Source organism: Anabrus simplex, chromosome 1, assembly GCF_040414725.1.
Source record: "Anabrus simplex isolate iqAnaSimp1 chromosome 1, ASM4041472v1, whole genome shotgun sequence".
In the NCBI taxonomy this organism is placed as follows: Eukaryota; Metazoa; Arthropoda; class Insecta; order Orthoptera; family Tettigoniidae; genus Anabrus; species Anabrus simplex.
Window position 1 is genome coordinate 808,742,186 of NC_090265.1, and position 21,661 is coordinate 808,763,846.

General features: G+C 39.6%; 1 protein-coding gene across 3 annotated transcripts in view; it reads right to left on the reverse strand.

Moving 5' to 3' along the window:
- The window catches only part of LOC136857041 (uncharacterized), a 140,334-nt gene extending 119,108 nt beyond the window's left edge, over positions 1 to 21,226 (reverse strand). For all 3 annotated transcript variants that reach the window (XM_068225231.1, XM_068225232.1, XM_068225230.1), the window contains exon 1: positions 20,927 to 21,226. In XM_068225231.1, coding sequence (XP_068081332.1) covers positions 20,927 to 21,055 — 129 coding nt within the window. In that variant the 5' untranslated portion in view covers positions 21,056 to 21,226. The remainder of the gene's footprint in view (positions 1 to 20,926) is intronic.
- Positions 21,227 to 21,661: the final 435 nt, after the last annotated feature.

Sequence of the window (21,661 nt, forward strand, 5' to 3'; positions counted from 1 at the left end):
AATTGTAAATTAACAATAATTAATCTGAACTATAAGCAAGGCATTTCTACATTAAGGTACAAAGTCAAATAAGCCCTAACAGTGACAACAGTAAACAAAATTTATTGTGAGAAACACGTGAACATGTTTTAATGAAATGTGAAAAAGGGGAACAGGGAAACAACAACTCAGACTCATCAGCTATCGACCATCTTATTTTGACAACAAACACCACATACAAAATACATACCACTTACACAGTAGAAAAGGCAACGATATTTACACAGACAATTTCAAATCCTTTTATATACACTTCAGTCTTGCACATCATGAACAGAAAAATGAATCCCACCTTCTGACGTATTCCACTATGATTTATTGTACAAGTCAATACAACTTATTCGGAATTTATTCATCACTGCCTGATTCCATGCTGATTACAATGTGTGCTCTGTTGCAGCAGTCACTGCACAAGTGTGCGGGAGCATGTTCTAGGCAGATGTATTTATCACAACCTTTGCACCGGAACCTTGTTAGTCTGTTTTTCCTTCGATCGCATAAATTGTTCTACTCCAGAATCGTTGAAGGTCTTACATGAGAAAGTCCCAAGATTTCCTAAAGACGAAGCTTGATTGCAGTTGGGATGTGCTCAAGTTCAACCTTCGATTTCAAGTAGTCGGTGAGGTGCTGCTTGGCTAAGATATTCAAAAAAATTTCCTTGCGACTGTGCTCTTGGTACTGTCTTTGAAAATTTTATAGGCATTTATACCAGCAATATTTAGGAAAGAGAAGAATACAACCAAAGCCCAACGTCGTGATGTTCTTGCCATGGAGTAGGTGCATTTCATTTCATCCACCTTGTAATGCCCGACTTTGTGTCATTATAGAAGGTAATCATTGAGGGTTTTGATCCATCTGAATAGTCTTCATGGAAAGTAGATAGAACCAATACAATTTTGTCTTTTCTTGACTTGTATAACACAAGGGTTAGTAGTTTTTTCATGAAAGCAAATATGCTCGATTCCACCGCCCGGTTGCCAGCAGTTGTCATGAAAGGGGGAATTTCACACTTATCTTTGCAAATCGTTCCAACAAGTGTTAGTTTATCATTTTCAAGCAAATCTTGTGCGAGAGGAATAACACAAACCAGTTGTCACAAGTAACATTTCTACCAGATTTTGATATGGGTTTAACCAATCTTTTTACAATTTGACGAGGAGTGTTTTCACACTGGTACGGGCCTTCAGGCTGTCCTCCACAATACATCTCCATCTTACTTGTATAATAAATCTTGGCATCAGCAAATGCAAAAATCTTTATCTCGTACTCAGCCGGCCTGGACGAAACGTATTGACGAAAGCCGCATCTACTTCTAAATGCATCTAGCATTTCATAAAGGGTCACTAGTTCCGACAAACTGTAGTGCTTCCTACAGCTACTAGAGAACGTTTCTGCTAAGTATCGCACCGCAGCAAGTTTGTCCGTCAGTTTACGCTGGTTTCAGGAATGATGTCAAATTTCAAACATTTCAACAAGAAACGGAAAAGATTTATGCCCATTGTAAGCCTGAAATACTCGATTCCTGTACCATAAGTTTGCCAGAGATCTTGCAAATTTGTGAGGGATAATGTCAGTGTCCCACCAAGGAACAGAAGACCTAAACATATATTCATCTCAACAAGATTAGCATCGGCTGCATCTCAGGGTCGAGAGAATTTCGAACGAATCGTCGATATGTAGCGATTTGTCCATGTTATGATTTCTTGTGGTATTTCATCCGTAAAGAACAATTGCGCTGCTTCAACTGGCATCTCAGCATTCTTGGCAAATCCTACTACTCCAGGCGAGTGTTTTATAATATTATGTCAGGTTTCCTGACCCTTCTATTACGGTTCATTACAGGCCGATGATTCCACCAGGTCCCGTCCTTTCCAACATACATTTCATGCTGCTGACATTCAGTCACGTCCTCTTCACCTGTGGACTGTATGCTCTCAGAATTATGATCACTATCGTTCACAATGTCCCAATCACTGTCATTACCCGCTCCAACTTCATCGTTGTCCAACCACAGTTGATTTGATCCAAAACTCTAGGAATAAATCGCACTAACTCCCTGGCAAGAGGACGCAAAATCATTATTCATAGCCCATTTTTTAATCTGGTGTTCATCCCACTGTAAATAACCACAAGTAGAAAATACTGTATATCAAAATTCGCCCACTAATACACTTGTAGTTATTAAAAGTATATATTTTTTAATAAAAAATAACGGAAGAATGGATGACTTGCCAAAAGAGTAAGATTAACAACAGACCCAATACGCGCCTGCGGACTCAGACTCCACAAGTCTGCAATTGACAATATAAACTTCTCTAATCAACAGCTCGGCGATTACTCAGACATTAATGGTTATGAATTTCATGTTTTTGGTCCGTATTGAACTGAGAATAATATATAAGTAATAATAATAACAACGTAAACGTTTCCACCTTTTCAATACTAACATATATTCACAAAATTATAAATTACACGGTACTAGTTTCAACCCATCTAGGGGTCATCATCAGCCGTATTGGAGCAAAGATCACTTTTGGCGAAATCCTAAGAAAATGTTATTTTAAAGAATAACAAGTGAAATGAGATGTTATTATGGTAATAGTTAATAATACAAGGAATATACATACTAAGAGGTTTTTAACAAAGAATAAAGTATAAATGGGGTGTTGTAAAAATTATAATCATGGAAATCAGTAAGTTCCTGTATTGAAATGACATGTGATCTTTGCTCCAATACGGCTGATGATGACCCCTAGATGGGTCGAAACTAGTACCGTGTAATTGATAATTTTGTGAATATATTTTAGTACTGAAAAGGTGGAAACGTTTACGTTGTTATTATTATTACTTATATATTACTCAGACATTCTCACACTGTCACGGACTTTGTATTGTTGCAGAAGGAAGCTACAGGAAGGCAGAATGCTCTGCCTTACTTTTTTGGCCTGTGATACCAAAAAGTAATATAAAGTGCGGACTCTCACTCCGCGGCGCGTGTAACGGAGGCTTAAAACTTAAAAATTGTGTCAGCTCATTTAATTTTCAGATTGTAGTAAAATAACTGGTGAATTTCATCTCATATAGAACACTGATTATGTTGGCTTCGAAATCCTTTCAAATTGGGATTTCTAACCCTTTGTCTGTGAAGTACAGTAGGTCCGAATGCCTCAACTGTGTAAAATAGCACTAATCCTTTCTCAGAATCTGAGATGGCTAAATGCATTTCATTGGTCAGAGTTTCTAACAAACTCCATGCAGTTCTGAAACGAAATCCAGGTATTTCCAGGTCTCTTGTCTGTTTGCAAGATCATCAGTGGTGAACAAGAAGAGCCCTCGGGAGATATTTCGCCCAGCTAGTTTTATCTTTTTAAATACGCACCGGTGACCTTCTGAGTTGCTGAACGGTCCTCAGCCTACAATAGAATTTTATTTGATCAGCACCAAAACATCACAATGGAAAACATGGAGAAGTACTTGGTAATACACTGCATATCACGATAAAAATTATTGTATTATTTGTATTACTTATTAAGAGTTTGAAGGCAGATTCTATATTAATATGAAAACTTAAAATCTGTTTTCCAGTCAATGACCGGGTCAGGGATGGAATGAATGAAGCCCTATCTTGCTGCGAGGATAGGAATTGTGCCGGCTGCCGAAGCCTGTCACACTCCTCTGGGGCAATTAGTACGTTTATATGGGGATTGAGACTGATTTGAGTACACTTACCGTACTGAATACGATCCCTGTTTACATTTGAGTATCGTATTGAATCCGCCAGGCAACATCGACGTATATGAACAATGCAGAATTGTAGTAAAATCGATATCACCTCTTAGAATTTCAAAACGCTAAATGCAGAAGAAGCCTAAGAAATAACTTTCAGTTTTGAAAGTATGAGTGGTATTCCAAATGTAATTGGCGCAATAGGTGGAACGCACATTCCAATTTTACCCCCAACAGAAGGTTATCGTGATTTTGTTAATCGCAAGGGCTGGCCGTCTTATAATATGATTGCAGTTGCTGATCATTTATACAGGTAAATATATTTACTGGCTTATTATATTTGTTATTTCGACAGAACTTTGATGAAGATGATTTCGTCTGAACAAACATGGAGTGTGTGCGCAGTCTTTTTCAATACGATCTCAGTACGATCTGTGTTTACATGGAACTCAATTCGAACCGAGTACGATGCGATCCCAGATTTTACCGCATCGACCTTAAGACTCGATCCGAACTGAGTCTCCGTTTACATGGTATTTTCAACACGGGAAGTGTACTCAGATCAACCTGAATCCTGCATGTAAACATACTAAATGTTTAATGACTGACAGATGAAATGAAAAGAAATAATAGTGGAGAGTGTTGCTGGAATGAAAGAAGACAACAGTAACTCTCCCTATCCCTGCTTCCCTTCCCCTCACAGCAGCTAGTATGAGCCCAAGAAGAACACGAACTAGTACACAACAAGCTCGCATATCAAACACAACTCAGCCACACCAATAACAGTAAGTACACATTCAAATTAGCACACACAACCCTTAGACATTCCTCCAACATAAAATATCACTCATAGCTCAATCTTATCTTCCAGAGATAATATAACATCACTGCACAACTACAAATGGGAAAGGAGTCACTACTTTGAACCCAATATCACTCAAATTTTATGGACGGCACAGGACAACATGATTCGATTTTAACATAAAGCAACAAGATTCAACACACAGCAGAGCTGAACATATTTTAGCTTAATTTTATCCATATGTCTGGCACCCTTTTTAAAATTGGAAAGTGTTTTATTCTATGTATATACATGAAGACAAAATCTTTTATTCATACAACGTGACAATTTTACAAGCAAATCATATCATTTAAACTCCAGGAACAGCAACCAAGTGTACAACTATGTAAATAAGACTTGAACACAGAAGTCAACCGATGAATTGAACAACATGCAAGACACGAACGTTCATGTGCATGAAGTGTTCCTATATATATTGTATTCATCTTATATATGTGTGTGTTTTATAAACTAATATTAAGATCTTAAACATATCATTTTAGACATACAATTGCATTGTTGCACAGTGACATACACGCCAGTTCCCATTTTGACATGCCCCATTTGGATGTGACCAAATGTTTATTATCATATATTCCCTAGACTATTATCATATATTCCCTAGACAATGTATCTTAATCATACCTCATGACATTGATATAGATGTATGGTTCAGCTGAAGATGACCCTATGTAAGGGGTCGAAACCGGTCCTGTAGCATAATAAGTGCAATAAATAAGTATTGATAGGTGGAAATCCTTTCCTATTTCTAATTGTGTAATTCGTCAATACGGAAATGAAGATTATAGATTACGGAAGATAGGGAAAACCGGAGTACCCGGAGAAAAACCTGTCTTGCCTCAGCTTTGTCCAGCACAAATCTCACATAGAGTGACCGGGATTTGAACCACGATGAGGGGCCGACACTCTACTGTCTGAGCCACGGAGGCTTCATTCTATATTCACTTTATATAGAAACATTGATTTGTTTCATTTTCAGGGCATGAGCGCAACAGGAAATTAACTACATTGCAAAACATTTCTTGTTCAAAGTGTTGAACTGAGGCACAGACACTTTGACGCCAAAGTAAACGGTCCTTGGCAAGTGTTCCCCAGGATTGTGGGTTTATTTCTGCCATCTTTAAGGTCTGTTTCAGTTGGTCTTCGAAACGTCTCAGGGGGGCACCCCGTGGTCTTGAACAGGAGCCAAGTTCACCATAGAGGATCTGGCGCGGTAGTCTGGTGTCGTTCATACGGTGCACATGTCCTGCCTACCTGAGTCAATGGCCAATGCTTCTACACTTACCACAGGCTTTCTCGAGAACTTCAACATTAAAGACGTAGTTTTCCCATTTCATGTTCATGATGGAGCGAAGTTTTTGCTGGTGAAAGCGCTCCAGCTTTTTTATGTCACGGTGGTATAAGGTGCACGTTTCACAGCCATAGAGAAGTGTAGAGATGACTACAGCCTGGTACACCATTGGTTTTGTGCGAATTGTAAGGTTTTTATTCCTGAAGACTCCGTGTGATGGTCGGCTAAAGGCCACATAGGCAGCACGAAGCCTGTTTTCCACATCCTGTTCTGAAGTACAGCTCTTTGACATGATACTCCCAAGGTAAGTGAAGTGGTCTACTTGTTTTAGTTTGGTGTTTGACATGGCAATGTTAAATTCTGGGGCTGTACCTCAATTAAGGCCACGGCCGCTTCCTTCCCACTCCAAGCTAGCCCTTTCCTATCCCATCGTCGCCATAAAACCTCTCCGTGTCGGTGTGATGTAAAGCAAACTGTAAAAAATATTGTATGTATGTTTTCACTTCTCTTCAATCATATAATTTACCACTCTCCCTTTCCATTAAGGGAAATCATTTTACAAGTTAAAATCTTCAAGCAAATCAATCAGGAAAAGCTAAATAAAAACTCCATAATAGGCTGAAACCAAAACAGTGTGTCATATTTCCACTTGTAATCATGTTTAGAAAACATCAACAACAATAATAATGGCTTTACGCCCCACTAATTACTTACATGGTTTTCGGAGATGCTGAGGTGTCTGATTTTTTCCCCACGGAAGTTCTTTCATGTGCCGTTAAATTTATCTACAAGAGGCTGACATATTTGAGCACTTTAAATTATCACCGGACTGAGCCAGGCTCGAACCTGCCAACTTGGGCTGAGAAAGCCAGCGTCTTAACTGGCGACAAAAATATTTTCTCTACTTTACCCCAAAATCTCGCCAATGCTTATAGGCCTAAAAACTCACTCATTTGTTTCGTACGACAGAAGACATTTTTGGTTGTTGAACAGAATTATGCCAAATTCCTGGTTATTTAGACAAAAGATAGCAAAATACACGTGCCCTCCTTCTAAACGTATGTTGTTAAAAGACTTAACATGAACAGTAAATTGATTTTGTATTACTTAACTGCACCTGAATACCATCCTCTTTCATCATGCATTTCTCCTGTATTTATGCTTTCTGGGCTTTCTTTTTTTACTGGAGAGAAGCATGGCAAGTATACTGTAGGATCTGAGAATGTTTGCATGTAAGAATTTTGAACCATATTTATACCCACACAGTTTTAAAAGTCCCCTATTTACATTGATGACTACAGCAAAGTGAGCTTTTTGCCAAATTAGCTGAGATTACAACATGATCTGCTCACTACACTGATTCTCTCACAGATGGTAGTGCTGCTGCTATCTCTAGTATCATCATCATCATCTAAAGGCTTCGCCTTGTCGCTGCAACCAGTGATCTCTTCTCTCTGCGATCCTTTTCATCTCTCCATAACCTTGGCATCCCATCATCTCAACTACCTCTTCAATGATCTTCTTCCTTGGTTTCCCTCTGCCTTTCTTTCCCATCACCTTGCCTTCGAACAAGTTCTTTATGAAGTTATTATGCCGGAGAATGTGACCGAAAACTGACGCTTTTCTCCTTTTTATCGTTGTTATTAAATGTCTCTGGGTGTTTATTTCTCTAAGCACTGCTTCATTAGTTTTCTTCTCAATCCAGCTAGTTCTTGTCATCTTCCTCCATAGCCACATTTCCACTGCCTCTAGTCGTTTCACGTCCTCCTTCAAGAGAGTATATTATTTACTAAATCTATGGTGGCATCGCCATCCATGGTTGAGGGGGAAGTTGTGGCGCATCCCGTAAAAAGTCATCGGCAGCAGTGGAGTTTCAGTTTAAAAGAGTGGAGAAGTGTTCCAGCGCTCCAGGATGTCTCTACCATCGATAAACGTGTTAGCCCCAACACTGTTTTCAGAGTTCCTACTGAAGAGCGAGATGGACCGTAGATCTCTTTTGTTCCCGTGTAGAAGTTCTGCAGGTCACTGGCATCAGATAGTCTTTGGAACTTTAGAGCCTTCTCCTGCCATCAGTTGTTCTTCATTTCTCTTATTTGAGTCTGACAATTCTGCTTCAGATCTTGAAACACAGCTTTCATCACACTGGATGATGGATCTTGAAAAAGGGATAGGTGGGCTTCCCGTTTTGGCACTGATATGGCTCAGAATTTCTTCATATGCAGAGATGAGTGTGATGAACTTATCTCCGGAGAGTGGTATATGGAGTGACATGAATCTTTCACTGAATGCAACGGGTGTGAGCTGATGATCATTTACCAGTTTTGTCTTAACTGTGAATCCAACCCCTCCTTCCCTTTCCAAAAGATGGTATAGCCCAATCCAGACTCAACAATCTTCCCTTCATCTTATAGTCTAGTTTCACTCAGTGCAGTGACGTCTATGTTTAGTCTAGCAAGTCATGGGTGATGAGAGCTGTTCTTCTCTCTGGTCTATCACTGTTGTCATTATCAAGCAATGTTCTCACATTCCAGGATCCAATTATAATTTTACATTCATGTACCATATTTCGACCACATGTGGGGTTAATCTCTGGGTGCGGCTGCCCAGCCAGGCGAAAGGGTGACTTCCGATGTTTAACCCACATTTTCTAGGGCCTTCCCCATTTGGGGTGGGCAGCGGTGGTCCTGAATAGGCCTGCTCAGACGTAGACCGAATTCTTGAGTAGTCAACGGGTCTCATGAAGATGACCATCACACATCTTTAAGAGATATGAATTTCATTTTGAATGGTCCGTACTGAACTGTGATTACAATTAAATTAAAAATTAAGAGTAAAATATTTCCACCTTTTCAATACAAAATCAAGTAATGTGGGTTACACTACGGAAGAAACATTATTAGAACTAGTTTTTACCAATTTTTAAGGTCATCTGCCAAATTGCGAGTTGCACTATGTATCTGACAGTTCATAGAAATTGTAAAAAGTCCCAAACAATGGAGTTGTACCTGGTTACGGAACTTGCAGATGTGGTGTTTGTGTATGGGCAAACAAATGGAGGCAGCAGAGAAGCCGAACGGTTGTACAGGCTCACACCATGTTTCCACGACTCTTCCAACGATTAAGTGAAACAGAGCAATTGGTACCATAGTACAATGACCGAAGGGGACAACGAATTACATAAGACTCCCGACTTAGAAGATGCAGTGCTTACTCGCGTGGATGAGGTGCCTGCAATCAGCAGTTGCACATGAAATGGATGTTTCGCATATGACTGTGTGACAAGTATTACGTGAAATGCAGCTACACCCCTACATCCTTAGAAAATGAAGGGTTTGAGTCTTGCTGACTTTGCATGTAGGACACATCACACCACGAGTCGTGTTCAGCCAATGAGTCTTGCAGCGCCTTGCAGTCGACCTTCACTTTCCTGCATATGTACTTTTTGCAAATGAAGTCTGTTTCACCAGAGATGGAATGCTAAGTAGTCACAATAGTCATGTTTGGGCTGATGAGAATCCCCACGCTACCGTTGTGAAGAGCAATCAGCACAAACTTTCAGTCAGTGGGTGAGCAGGCATAGTCAATGATTGCATAGTAGACCCATTTCTACTTCCTCCCCGCCTAATTGCAGCAGTGTACACAGTGTTGCTCAGAGATGCACTGCCCACATTCCTGGAACACATCCCACTTACCCTTCATCAACAGATGTGGTTCCAACATGACGGAGCCCTACCTTACTTCAGATTGAAAGTTCATGAACACCTGGATCAAACATTCCCGGCAAAGTGGATAGGAAGAGGAGGTCTCACCCCACTTGATTTCTTGTGGAGTCATGTGAAAGCCTTGTGTATGATACACCTGTCGAAGCTGAAGAGGATCTCTTGGCAAGAATTCTCGCTGCCCGCAACGCTGTTCAAACAACACCGGGGATATTAAAACACGAAGGTCAGAACTTTTGTGCGACGATGCCATGCCTGCACTGACGCAGGCAGATGCCATTTTGAACATTTGTTGTAAATGGAGCAGCTTGTGAAACTTGTGCAGGTAAATGGACTTTTACTTGATGCATCCTGAGTATCTGGTACTGACAACGCCGTTGTAAGTCTGAAGCCACACTGGCTTTCATACAACTTATTCTCCACTACTAATCACACCCTCTCTTCCAAAACGCCAGAGAACATGTTGCCTATTAATTAAAATGTACTAAAATCAAAAGATAAAATTATGAAATAAATTACATCAAATACAGTTTAATGTGAACAATGAAGCTGTATACAATTAGTTCTGCATGTTGGGTTTAATGTCTGATAATTTCAATATGAAGTCACTCCCAAAATAAAGTATATTTCTTAATTTTGATTTCAAATACGTGAGGTGAAAGAAAACTGTTTCACGCAAATAAGTAGTGGACAACACAGTTAACTACTTCAAAGCTTTTCTTAACCCTAGTACTGATACACGTCGTATTTGCAACGTTATTCATCTTTTCTGTAGTGATAGCATCGCACTGTGTGATGCAATGCAGTCGTCACAAATTGATAGAAACAGTCTAAAATAGTCTTGAAAGCAGACGTTACAAACTTCGTACCTATTGCAATTTTGATTTGCGTAATGGGCTATTTTGAGCGCTGATTGCAAAACATGATGATGATGCTTGTTGTTTAAAGGGGCCTAACATCTAGGTCATCGGCCCCTAATGGTACGAAATGAGACAAAATGAAATGACAAATTAAAAGTCCAAAATCCTCCACTGACCAGAATTCAAAACGTAAGGACGAAGAATGAATGGATGGATATGAATTTAAGAACGATCAGTGGAACTGACCCACAGTGCCTCACAAGCACAGAAGCTTGTGTAAAACAATAGTATTACTGACCAAGGGACTGCTTCTATAGCACGATACTGAATAGATTATGCTTGTAGTCGAAAGGAGTCCAAAATCCAAGTCATCGGCCCCTCATAATGGTACTTATCGCTAGAAAAGTGGAAGCACGGTATTTGTCATGTTGCAGTACTAATCAAAAGTAGCGCTGACTCACGGTATTCCACACATTATGGTACTACTCACAGGTAATGAAATTCGCACATGTATTACAGACCTACGATGTTTAGCACACTGCGGCGCCATTTACAGGCAACGCAAACGTATGGTGTTCATCACATAAGTATACTAACCACAGGGATTCATACTATCCCGTGGTGTTCCACATATAGTGGGTACTAGTCATAGGCAAGCCAGAACCATGGGTTCCCTCATCCCATTGTGTCGCTCATTATAGTGCTATGAATCACAGGTACCGTAACAGCCGTCACGATCTCGTTTTCTACTAATCAAAAACTTATTTGGTATCTAACATGGTGGTACTACGTGAAAGTAAAAGTAACCCATGGTGTTCCCCGCGTGGTAGTAGTAATCACAAGTAGTTTCATAGTTCTAATATGATCATCCCTTGGTCGCCCCTTTTAGTCGCCTCTTACGACAGGCAGGGGATACTGTGGGTGAATTCTTCGTCTGCGTCCCCCACCCACACGGGGTGATCGTAAAACAAATGAGGCATTGTTTTCATTTCGCAGTTTTGGGTTGCCACGCTTTACGGGTGAGGTCTAGTATAGGTTGCTGGTTATTTGTATCAGATATATTGTTGTCTTATGGTATTTTACACTGGATGATGGATTCTAGTAGACCTAGTGACATTTGTGAGAAGTTGGAAAATGAAGAAGTGTTTTCTGGTAGTAAAAGCAATATTTCGTGTGATGATGATGCGATAAGGGATAAAAATGACTCTGATGATGAAACTGGGAAATAGCGAAGATCTGGAAATCGAGCCTGAACATCGAAACTGGGTAAGGTTGACAATACAAAAGAATTTCATGTATGGAACTCTGGAATGAGATCAGTGATTTTCGACTGTGGATGTTTTGAAATATTTCCTTTTGTCAGGGTCACAGGTTAAAAATTTCCCAAAATTTGTATGTATATACATATATATATCGAATCAGGGTAAAATTTTACACATTTTGTATATTTTTATATTTCAATAAATTTATTTTTTTCAGTGGTTTTTTGATGTTCAATTTTGAAAAGTGATTCTTCCCTTTGCACTTTTTACATTTTGTTTGAGTCTTACTCATTGAAAGATGATCTAAAAACTATTTTTGTCAAATAAGTACAATGCTGCTGCTTTTCTGAGTGAATTTTTTATTATTATTATTATTATACAATCTTCCTGCAACAGCTGCAGGTTACCCAAAGACAAAGAGTACCTTAACAACAATAATGGATGTAGATACAATAGATAATGTGATCGTATGATGTTAAATGCAGGCAATCGAGAGAGGCATGTCAAACATTTATTTGAGGTCCGCAAGCATGGTTCCTGAAGATCATGATGGACTACTTGAGTGTGGTAATCACGATGTTATAGATAAAATCTCTATTCAGCTCAAAGGTATTGCAGAAGTTGACAAAAAATGTAGGTATGGTTCCTCGAACACATATCATCAATCCGATTACAGAAATGGATGAGCGCTTATATTTTCGCTTATAGAAGTCCACCGTTTCCTCCATAAATTCTTCTTTTTTTCTGCTCGACCTATTCCGGCTGGTTTTCATTGGTCTCAAATCTAATTGTTGGATCAATGATGGTACCTTCAGAACAGGATGGCTTAAAAGCAATAATGTCAATGCGTTGGTTGCTTCCTCTGTTGGAGAGACCGTGTACTTCTTCATAGACATTATAACCTTGTCCTCTCAGAGCGTTAGCTATCATTGATCTGGCTACATTATGACATGAGGTGCGTAGTAATTCACCACGTGGACAGGCTCCCAGGACATGTGAAAGAGTTTCGAACTCTCTGTGGCAACGCCGACAGAGGCTGTTGCCCTGGGATCTGCCAGGTACAGTACGCACAGCAGAAACACTGGCGTTCATTTTTATTGCATCACGCCATTCACTGCAAGACAATCCTTTATGATCACGAATCCATGTATTCGCTGGAGTATATTGTTTAAACAGGACTACACCTTTGCCTTTATCCTCCAGTTGTCAAAAGCTCTTCTTCTCAATTCGAGACGGACTTTCTTTGTATCTACAAAACCATGTCTTTGGTCTTGAATAGATTCTGTTTCTGCTACATTCAATGTGAGGCTCGTGCTGATTTCTTGACATAAGTTTCTCGTTGAGTGTAGAAAATTATTATTGGATGATTTCAAAACATTGCATGCATTAATATGTTGCAGATATATTTCCCATGATCCACAAAATAAACCCAGGCCTTTAAATTTCATTTCAGCGTATATCATATCATTCGGGACATCCATGGGAAGTTGCAAAATTTCCTTTAATGCCCCCCTAACCATAATATCGGCGTCATTTGTAAATTTGACTGGAATCTTTTGTGGTGGTACTGTCTGAAATTTATAAACCAAACTGGGACAGATTGAAGTGTTTTTGATTACAAATTTTTGATCGGAATGCAAAAGCGGTGAAGAAATGAGCTCTAGGGTGTTTTTGAACTTATTTTGGACCTTGACGGACTGGAAAGTAATTTCATTGGAGAAATTTACACCCAAATACTTAATAGATTCTCCTTTCTTCAGACATGGTATCTGTTTCTCATCTGCCGTGAATAGTTTTTCTTCTGATAGGTGACCATGTTTGATGCATATTCCTTTACATTTTCCAATATTGATGTTAAGTCCAATTTCTTGCAGTTGATGTATGGCCGCATGAGTAAATACTAAAGCTGACTCAGAATCTTTTCCAACAATAACTACATCAGCAAAACTTAATAGAGCTTCACGATCTGGACTCATCTGAAAGCCATATTGGGTAGACATCGACGTTTCGCCAAGGTCATCCAGAATCTGATTGAAGGCGAGATTGAACCGGATTGGCGACAGAGGAGAACCTTGCATAACTCCCCTGCTTATCAAGAGAGGTCTTGTTTTGCTTCCCTGTGTCTGAATGTGTGTGACATTTCCTGTTTGCAGATTCATGATTAAATTCGTAAGTTTGGTTAGAATTGGTAACGACTTTAGTGTCTCATTTAAATGGGCATGACCAATGTTGTCAAAGGCTTTCTGGATATCTAAGAATATAGTAGTCAGATTAGCTTATTTGTTTTTGGCTTCATGGAAAAGAGAGTCAAGTATCGCAGTGTTAACATGCGTTCCAGAGGAGTTCCAATCCTCGTTGATTGGGGTTTAAGACAACATGTTCACGAAGACGCCTGTCAAGGACCCGTTCAATTATTATCCTTATTACTGAACAGATTGTGATAGGTCTCCAGTTCTTAATATTGAGTGTGTCTCCACCTTTATGGATTAGAACAGTCCCGGCCTTTTTGAAGATAGAAGCTACAACCCCAGTTTTCAACATATGTGCGGCAATGTGAGATATTATGTCGATTGCAATACTGTCTTTGATAACTCTGACGAGGACGTGGTCTGGACCAGGTGATGTGTCTACGGCTATATGATTAACAGTAAAGCTGATTTCATCTGGGCTTATAGTGTCATTAAATAAAATGTCAATTTGTTCCCTATCACTATCACTTGTATGAGATGGGTATTCGGATCAAATCATATCATTAGGTTGGCCGAGAATTTCAGAGAAATAATGAAATATTTCATCCGAAGGAATTTTATAGTTTTCAGCATTGGAATTTACTGGGTAAGCTGATATTTGTATTTTTTGCGGCGTTTTATTCGGTCCCGTTTTGTTGCCCGTTCAGGGTTGGTTGTCTGTGGTTTTGTTTATTTTTCCTATACTGGTAGTATTTCCGTGACGAATATTTGGGGCCAGGGAGTAGATCAATAGCAGAAGCTAAGAACTCACACCAAATGTTAATCTCATGGTCAAATTACTCGTGTCAAATTTTTGAAAAAAATCTACTTCACCACTGCATCATTTTCTGCTTAAATTCATGCGGTAATGGGTTGACATCTTTAGTTTGTCTGTTAGCATGAGGGTCACTTTCTTGAATGATTGTTTCGACATTTTGAGAGGGATCAACCCCCTGTCAATTTCTAGAAACTAAAATTTGACGGTGAATATCAGGATGAGCTCTGCTGATATGTATTTTGACCCCACGGGAACTGGAGTAATGACATCCGCAGTGTGGACACTGACAATTTATGTTGTCAAATGCCTGATTTGAAGAATTCGCACTGCGTCTAGCTGATAAACTTGTATGAAGAGTTTGAGATGCCTGAGGAATTCCTAAATTAACGTGCAATTGTGCACTATCTACCAATGATAAGTCCTGAGATAGTGGCTCATGAGCTCTTGCTATGTGTATGTTAATGCCCCTCTTTGTAAATTTTCTGTGACATATCTTGCATTCAATAAATGTAGGCACAGCACTTGAAGTGCTTGATGCTTCCTGAGAATCGACCATGCTCTGGAGTGTTTGGCTAATCTGTAATAATGCTGTTTTTGAATGATAGATCTTACTGGGTCAGATAGTTCTTTCCACTGCTAACACAAAGGTAAACTGCTGATGATTACCTTTGTTTTTCATGCTTTTATTCTTTTTTTTAATACATGACTGTAACATGGCAGGAAAACACCTATCACATAAGAGAAAAATGCCTATCAGTTCTATAGTTCAGTTATGAGTTTCGACTTGACGTTTGAGCGCTGCCTTTTGGTGGAGGCTAAGTGAATTAATCAACAGCCAATCATAGGCAGCCAATCGCTCTGATAGAGCGCGTTAGACTCCAGTTCCGGTTAGCAGTGTTATCAAACTGTTGTTTACTGTAACCACGTGCTATCAGCTATGTGTTGTATTGTGCTCAGTTCATTTCGCTGTCTTTGTGTGTCTTTGTGCTAGGTTGTTATTCGTTTATATTTCGCAGTGTAGAGTTCATAAATGTATTGTTTAGTATTTTTAATACTATAGCGCGTTATATTGTAGTGAATAGTGTGTAACAGGTGATCTAGTTTATATAGCAGCTTAGTTTAATATTTCGTTCAGTAACTTAGTTATATAGTAGGTTAACTTTAGGCCCGTGTGTGAATTTGATATTCTGTCATGTCGACGCCTGCATCTAAGGATGAAGCTCCCTTCGGACATGGTACTCCACTAAGGAGCCAGGCCCGGGAAATTGTTTTGCAATGTTAGGGAGTCATTCTTGACAAAGCACCAACAATGGCGGCTAGAAACAATGAGTTGATTAAGTGGTTGAAGTAGCACAATATTTCTGTTCGCGATGACATGGGGAAGGGGGATCTTATGCATCTCTTGAAAAAAAACAAGCCCCAGTGCCCAGTTTATGTGGCGGATGAAATAGCCAGAAGGAAGGGGCATAAAGTAGTTCACCTTCACCTATACCATTGCCATTTTAAAGCCATTGATTTGGGCCCAAGTGAAGGATTATGTAGGTGAAAATAATCGACTCTTCACAATTTCGGAAGTCGAAAGACTTATTTTCGAAGCCGTAGGCCGTATAAGTGCGGAGGACTGGAGCAACGTTGTGAGTCCATGAAATCCGAGATGATTAAAGCTTGGGAGAAGGAAAGTCTCACAGACGATTATGTTGAAGACTATATTTTCTCTTTAGGATCAAGCGAGAGTGAAACCTCAACAAACGATGACAATGCCGATAGTGACTTAGAAATGAGTGGTGTGTTCCCTTTGTAGGATTATTTCCTTCCTTAGAGGAAATTGAATCTAACAGCAACGCGAGCTCTTCTACATGGCGAGTAGAAATTTACTTTAAATTTCTCACGTTTTATCTGTTCGAGCACTGACATATTATTATCTTGTAGCCTTATCCTAAATGTGATGTGTATTATTGTTCATCTTATGTGAATCATGCATGTCGCTACAAAGAATAACTGATTATGGACTTATATTCCAGTATGTACATTTATGTTCGTGTTGTGTATCGTAAATCAGCTGTTTGTATTCGTAGCAATGTGGCACCACCATCTGACTTCCTGCTAACTGTCAAATCGAAACTTATAAAAATGGAACTATAATTCCAATTATAGCTGGCATCTTAAATTGTGCCGTTGCCTATGACAGAGTCCGAACGATTTCTCCTCTTTGTACAAAAATCTCTAAAGATATTTTTCTCACCCTCACCCAGATTTGAACCCAGAATGTTGAGCAGGCCTGTCAAAATGCCATTCTGAAACTGAAATCTACCTAAAATTAAAATCAATTTTCCGGAGATAGACTGATTAAAGCCTATGAGGAAGGAGAATGAGGAGTTTATCTTACGATATTTGAGCTGATAAAATTACTGCTGAGCCACCTTGGAATAATAGCAACGAAATTTAACGTTTTTCTAACTCTTTCATAATCGCCGTTAATGGATATAATTTTCCGCAGAGCCTAGCGCAGAACGAGAGATGTTAACTGTGATGTAGTAACTCCGGCCGGACCATGTGGCAACACAGCGCTCCCACTCCTTTGTTCTGCGCCACGTGCTGCGAACTGTCAGAACACGCACATTGTTTTAATAGCACTATAGGTACTTACAGTGCCTATGCTGGCGGGACCTAGTGTTTACAGTGCAATATATCTTCTGGTATAGGCTAGAGCAATTTTGTTACTTTCATTCATCTGTCTCTGTCTTATACTTGGCTTTGACAATATGAAAGTGACTGAGGTATAAGCGATGCTAGTAATGCCATTCCATATGCAGCCAGTCCCTGCTATGAATGGTGTGAAACTACTGCTCATAGGGTCGGTTGGTGCATGCATTTCAGTGGGCTTGGCAGACTGATATATAATAGCAACATCTGGCTCAGTGAGGAAAGCAACGGGAAACTACCTCACTCCTCATTTCCCCAGTGTGCCTCTTCAGTGATGCCTAGGCCATCTATGACAGCTGATGGCGGAGCTGTTGAGGATCCAACCAGCCTTCGGGCTGATGACTAAACATACAGGTACTTACAGTGATCCCTATAAGGAACTGTCACCCCATCAACACAGTAATTAAAACTGAGAAGACTTTTCCTATTTATGAAACTCACAACCTTCTAACCCTTTTTTTTTTTTGCTAGTGACTTTACGTCGCACCGACACAGACAGGTCTTATGGTGACGATGGGATAGGAAAGGCCTAGGAGTTGGAAGCAGCCGTGGCCTTAATTAAGGTATAGCCCCAGCATTTTCCTGGTGTGAAAATGGGAAACCATGGAAAACCATCTTCAGGGCTGCCGACAGTGGGATTCGAACCCACTATCTACCGGATGCAAACTCACAACTGCGCGCCCCTAACTGCACGGCCAACTTGCCCGGTTAACCCCATTTATCTTAATACCATTGCTTGCTGTCCATCTCACAACATTATTGAGGTCATTTTGTAGTTGCTCACAATCTTGTACCGTAACTTACTTATTACTCTATACAGAATAAGATAGTCTGCAAAAACCCTTATCTCTGATTCCACTTCTTTACTCACATCAAATTATTACAGGGTCAGATAAAGCTTTGCCTACTATAATTCTCAGAGATTATTTTGTACAAATATAGCAACCCATTCAGTCACTCTTTTGTCTAGTCCAATTGCACTCATTTTTGCCAGTAATCTCCCATGATCCACCCTTTCAAATGCTTTAGATAGGTCCATCGTGATACAGCCCATTTGATATTCTGAAACCAAGATATCTGCTATATCTTCATGGAATCCTATAAGTTCAGTGGAATAACCTTTCCTAAACCCTACCTGCCTTCTATCAAACCAGTTATTAATTTTGCACACATATCTAATATATGATCTAGGTGTTGATTCCCATACGGAACCTGAAATATTTATCCCGAATGAGTAAATTGATAATACCAATGTAGTTGGTCCGTTATTGGACATTATAAATTTTCCAGCTAACTCATTCCTGGTTGCCAGCGTTTCGCCCCAGTGTGCAAAGTTGGGCCCATCAGTTGGTAAATAGCACACCCACCAAGACGCATGGCTAGTGCATACCGTGGAGGCCACTGCGTAGGCTCAGCCCGGCTCATTTACAATTACAAGGCAGGCTGAACGTCTCAGATGGTTGAGGCGCTGGCCTTCTGACCCCAACTATAGCTCATTCCACGTTAAGAAAACAGTATTGCTCTTATGGACCTACAAGGAGTGAACACACCCCCTCTGAGACACCCATAATTCCTCGTGATTAAGGGATATTATACCGTACTTTGTAATGTATTATGAAAGATAGATGAAAAGGGCGAGGCATTTTTGCCCTGAGTTATTAAATAACTATATAACATTTCCTTCTTCATAAATACATTTGTAGGGAGGAAGTACAATAGCGGCAACAGCCATTGCTTCATTTTCCTTCTGTGTTACTATGGCACAAGCCTCGTGTAGACGCTCACTCTGTGAAACGCCGGCAGTTCACTTCTACAGTGAAGTCATCTACAGTATTCATTTTTTTGCATGTGTGTTTTAGGCTTTAAATCAGTGCGTAATTGTCTTGTGTTGAGTGAGAGTTATGCGATAAGCCTACGTGTGTGATTTCTTTCTTTAACAGAAATACTTTGATCTTCTGTACAGTCATCTATAGTATTTATTTGTTGCGTCTAATTTCTAGCCATCATCGCCTGGAGAAATTTATGAAATGCAATTAAATGCATCCCGCACCCCTCTCACCCATCAAAATTATTTGTCTATTTTCACCCCCAGTTTGCCTTACACTTTAACACTGAGATTTTTATGTGCCATAGTTTACTCTGATTCTTTACAATCGAAAAATATCCAATATAAACACCGTCCCCTTTAGTTCATGAAAAAATATAGCTTAGCTTCTTGCGCTTTTTGTCTTGAACTTAAATACTGAATTTCACAAATTTATGTGCCACCGTTTTCCCGTGATGGTGTTGAGGAGAGCCGTTCGATATGGCAACCCTGTTGTCATAAGAGCAATACCGTTTTCTTAACATGGAATGAGCTGTAGGCAGGTTCAATCCTCGTTCAGTCTAGTGGTATTTGAAAGTGCTCAAGTCAGCAAGCCTCGTGTCAGTAGATTTAGTGGCACGTAAAAGAACTACAGCAGGACTAAATTCCGGCACCTAGCCGTCTCTAAAACCCGTAGCGGAACTAACTTCCGGCACCTCTGCATATCCGCAAACCGTAGCAGGACCAAATTCCTGCACCTCGGCATCTCCGAAAACCGTAAAAGTAGTGAGACATAAAGCCAATAACGTTATTATCACCAACATAAGAAAAATGACGCTGTCTACTGTTTACTTAAAATGGCCAGATTTCTGAATAAAAATCTGAGTCACTTCTGGCCTGATTTATAATGTCCCCTTCATAGACACGAGCATTGCTCTGAAAGCATCTAACTGAAGATGGCATTTTTTTTTCAATGGACCATGGCTTATTCGCTGAGAACATACTTGTTTCCAAAGAAGCATTAGTTCCAGGTAAATAAGAGCATGAACTCAACAAACTAACACAATGATACTGCACAGCATTTGTCGTGAGGAAAAGTGTTTGAACATTTCCATCCAAAGATATTCTATACTTGTGATTTCGGAGTTCCACTTTGCTACTTCATCAAACATAAAATGCTGCATATGCAGGAACTTATCACTTTGTAGTGTTTGTTTACAACAGAGTTAAGTCCAGACTTTTCAGCATTGCTCTAAGCACGGATAGTATTTAAAATTCTAAATCTAGAAATACGGAACTATTTTGGAGTCCCGACAAATGTTTTCGGATCATATTATGCTTTACCAAAATACGGAGTTGCTAATAACTCTATCTCTCCACACCTTCATCCTAAATTTACCGGCACGTAAAAGAACCCCAGCGGACAAATTTCCAGCACCTCGGCGTCCCCGACAACCATAACAGTAATTAGTGGGACGTAAAACAAATAACATTATTTATTAGACTATTATTACACATTCATTCTAACATTATCTGAAGTAGCAAAAGTGGCCACTACAATACAGCAATTCTACAGTACATACAAGAGAGAAATTACAACTATAATCGGATGTTACTCAATGAAAGACGATATCGTTGATATTATTCAACTTACTTTTACCGGGGTACATAATCGAAGCCTCAGATCTATGTTTTGTTTAACTCCCTCTTCACCAAACACGTCAACACAAACGCTGCTCTGCTTGGCGCACAAGCGACAGATATCTTTCAATATTGAAGGCATTTTAGGTCTTTCTCTCAAACTTTGATATCAATAACTATTCAAATTAACTTATATTCACACCATTCTGCCAATGGCTACGAGCCCCACTACCCAAAACATTCCGTCGAGACTTTTCACTTAGCAAGCCCCAACTCCAAACAAGTCTTTTGTATTTTTCTTTCCAAACTAACATTCCCACGGCACGGCACGGCACAGCACCCATGCAGTGTAGCCAACCATCACTGAAAAAAATAATAATTTAATAATGCAGCCAATGGGCATAGCAATAAATACATGGAATAAATGTTCAGTCAGAAAACCATATAGTATTAAAAGCACGGTGAAACTCAAAACTTCACGTAGTTACAGTTACTACCTTTAGATAGAGCTGGATGGCAATAACGGCGAGTAGATAGTTGTGATCAACGACATTAAAAATATAGACTGCTAATCTGATGGCCATCTTTGAATCTACTTGAACCACTGGCAGCCATGACACTTGTAGGCAAAACATATGCTTATTTCCTCTGAATCTGCCATAGAAAAGGCTCTGCAGAAGTTGTTGTGTGTTGGAGTACGGTCTTTGAGAAGGTGTGCATGGTTAAAATAAATAAATAAATAAATAAA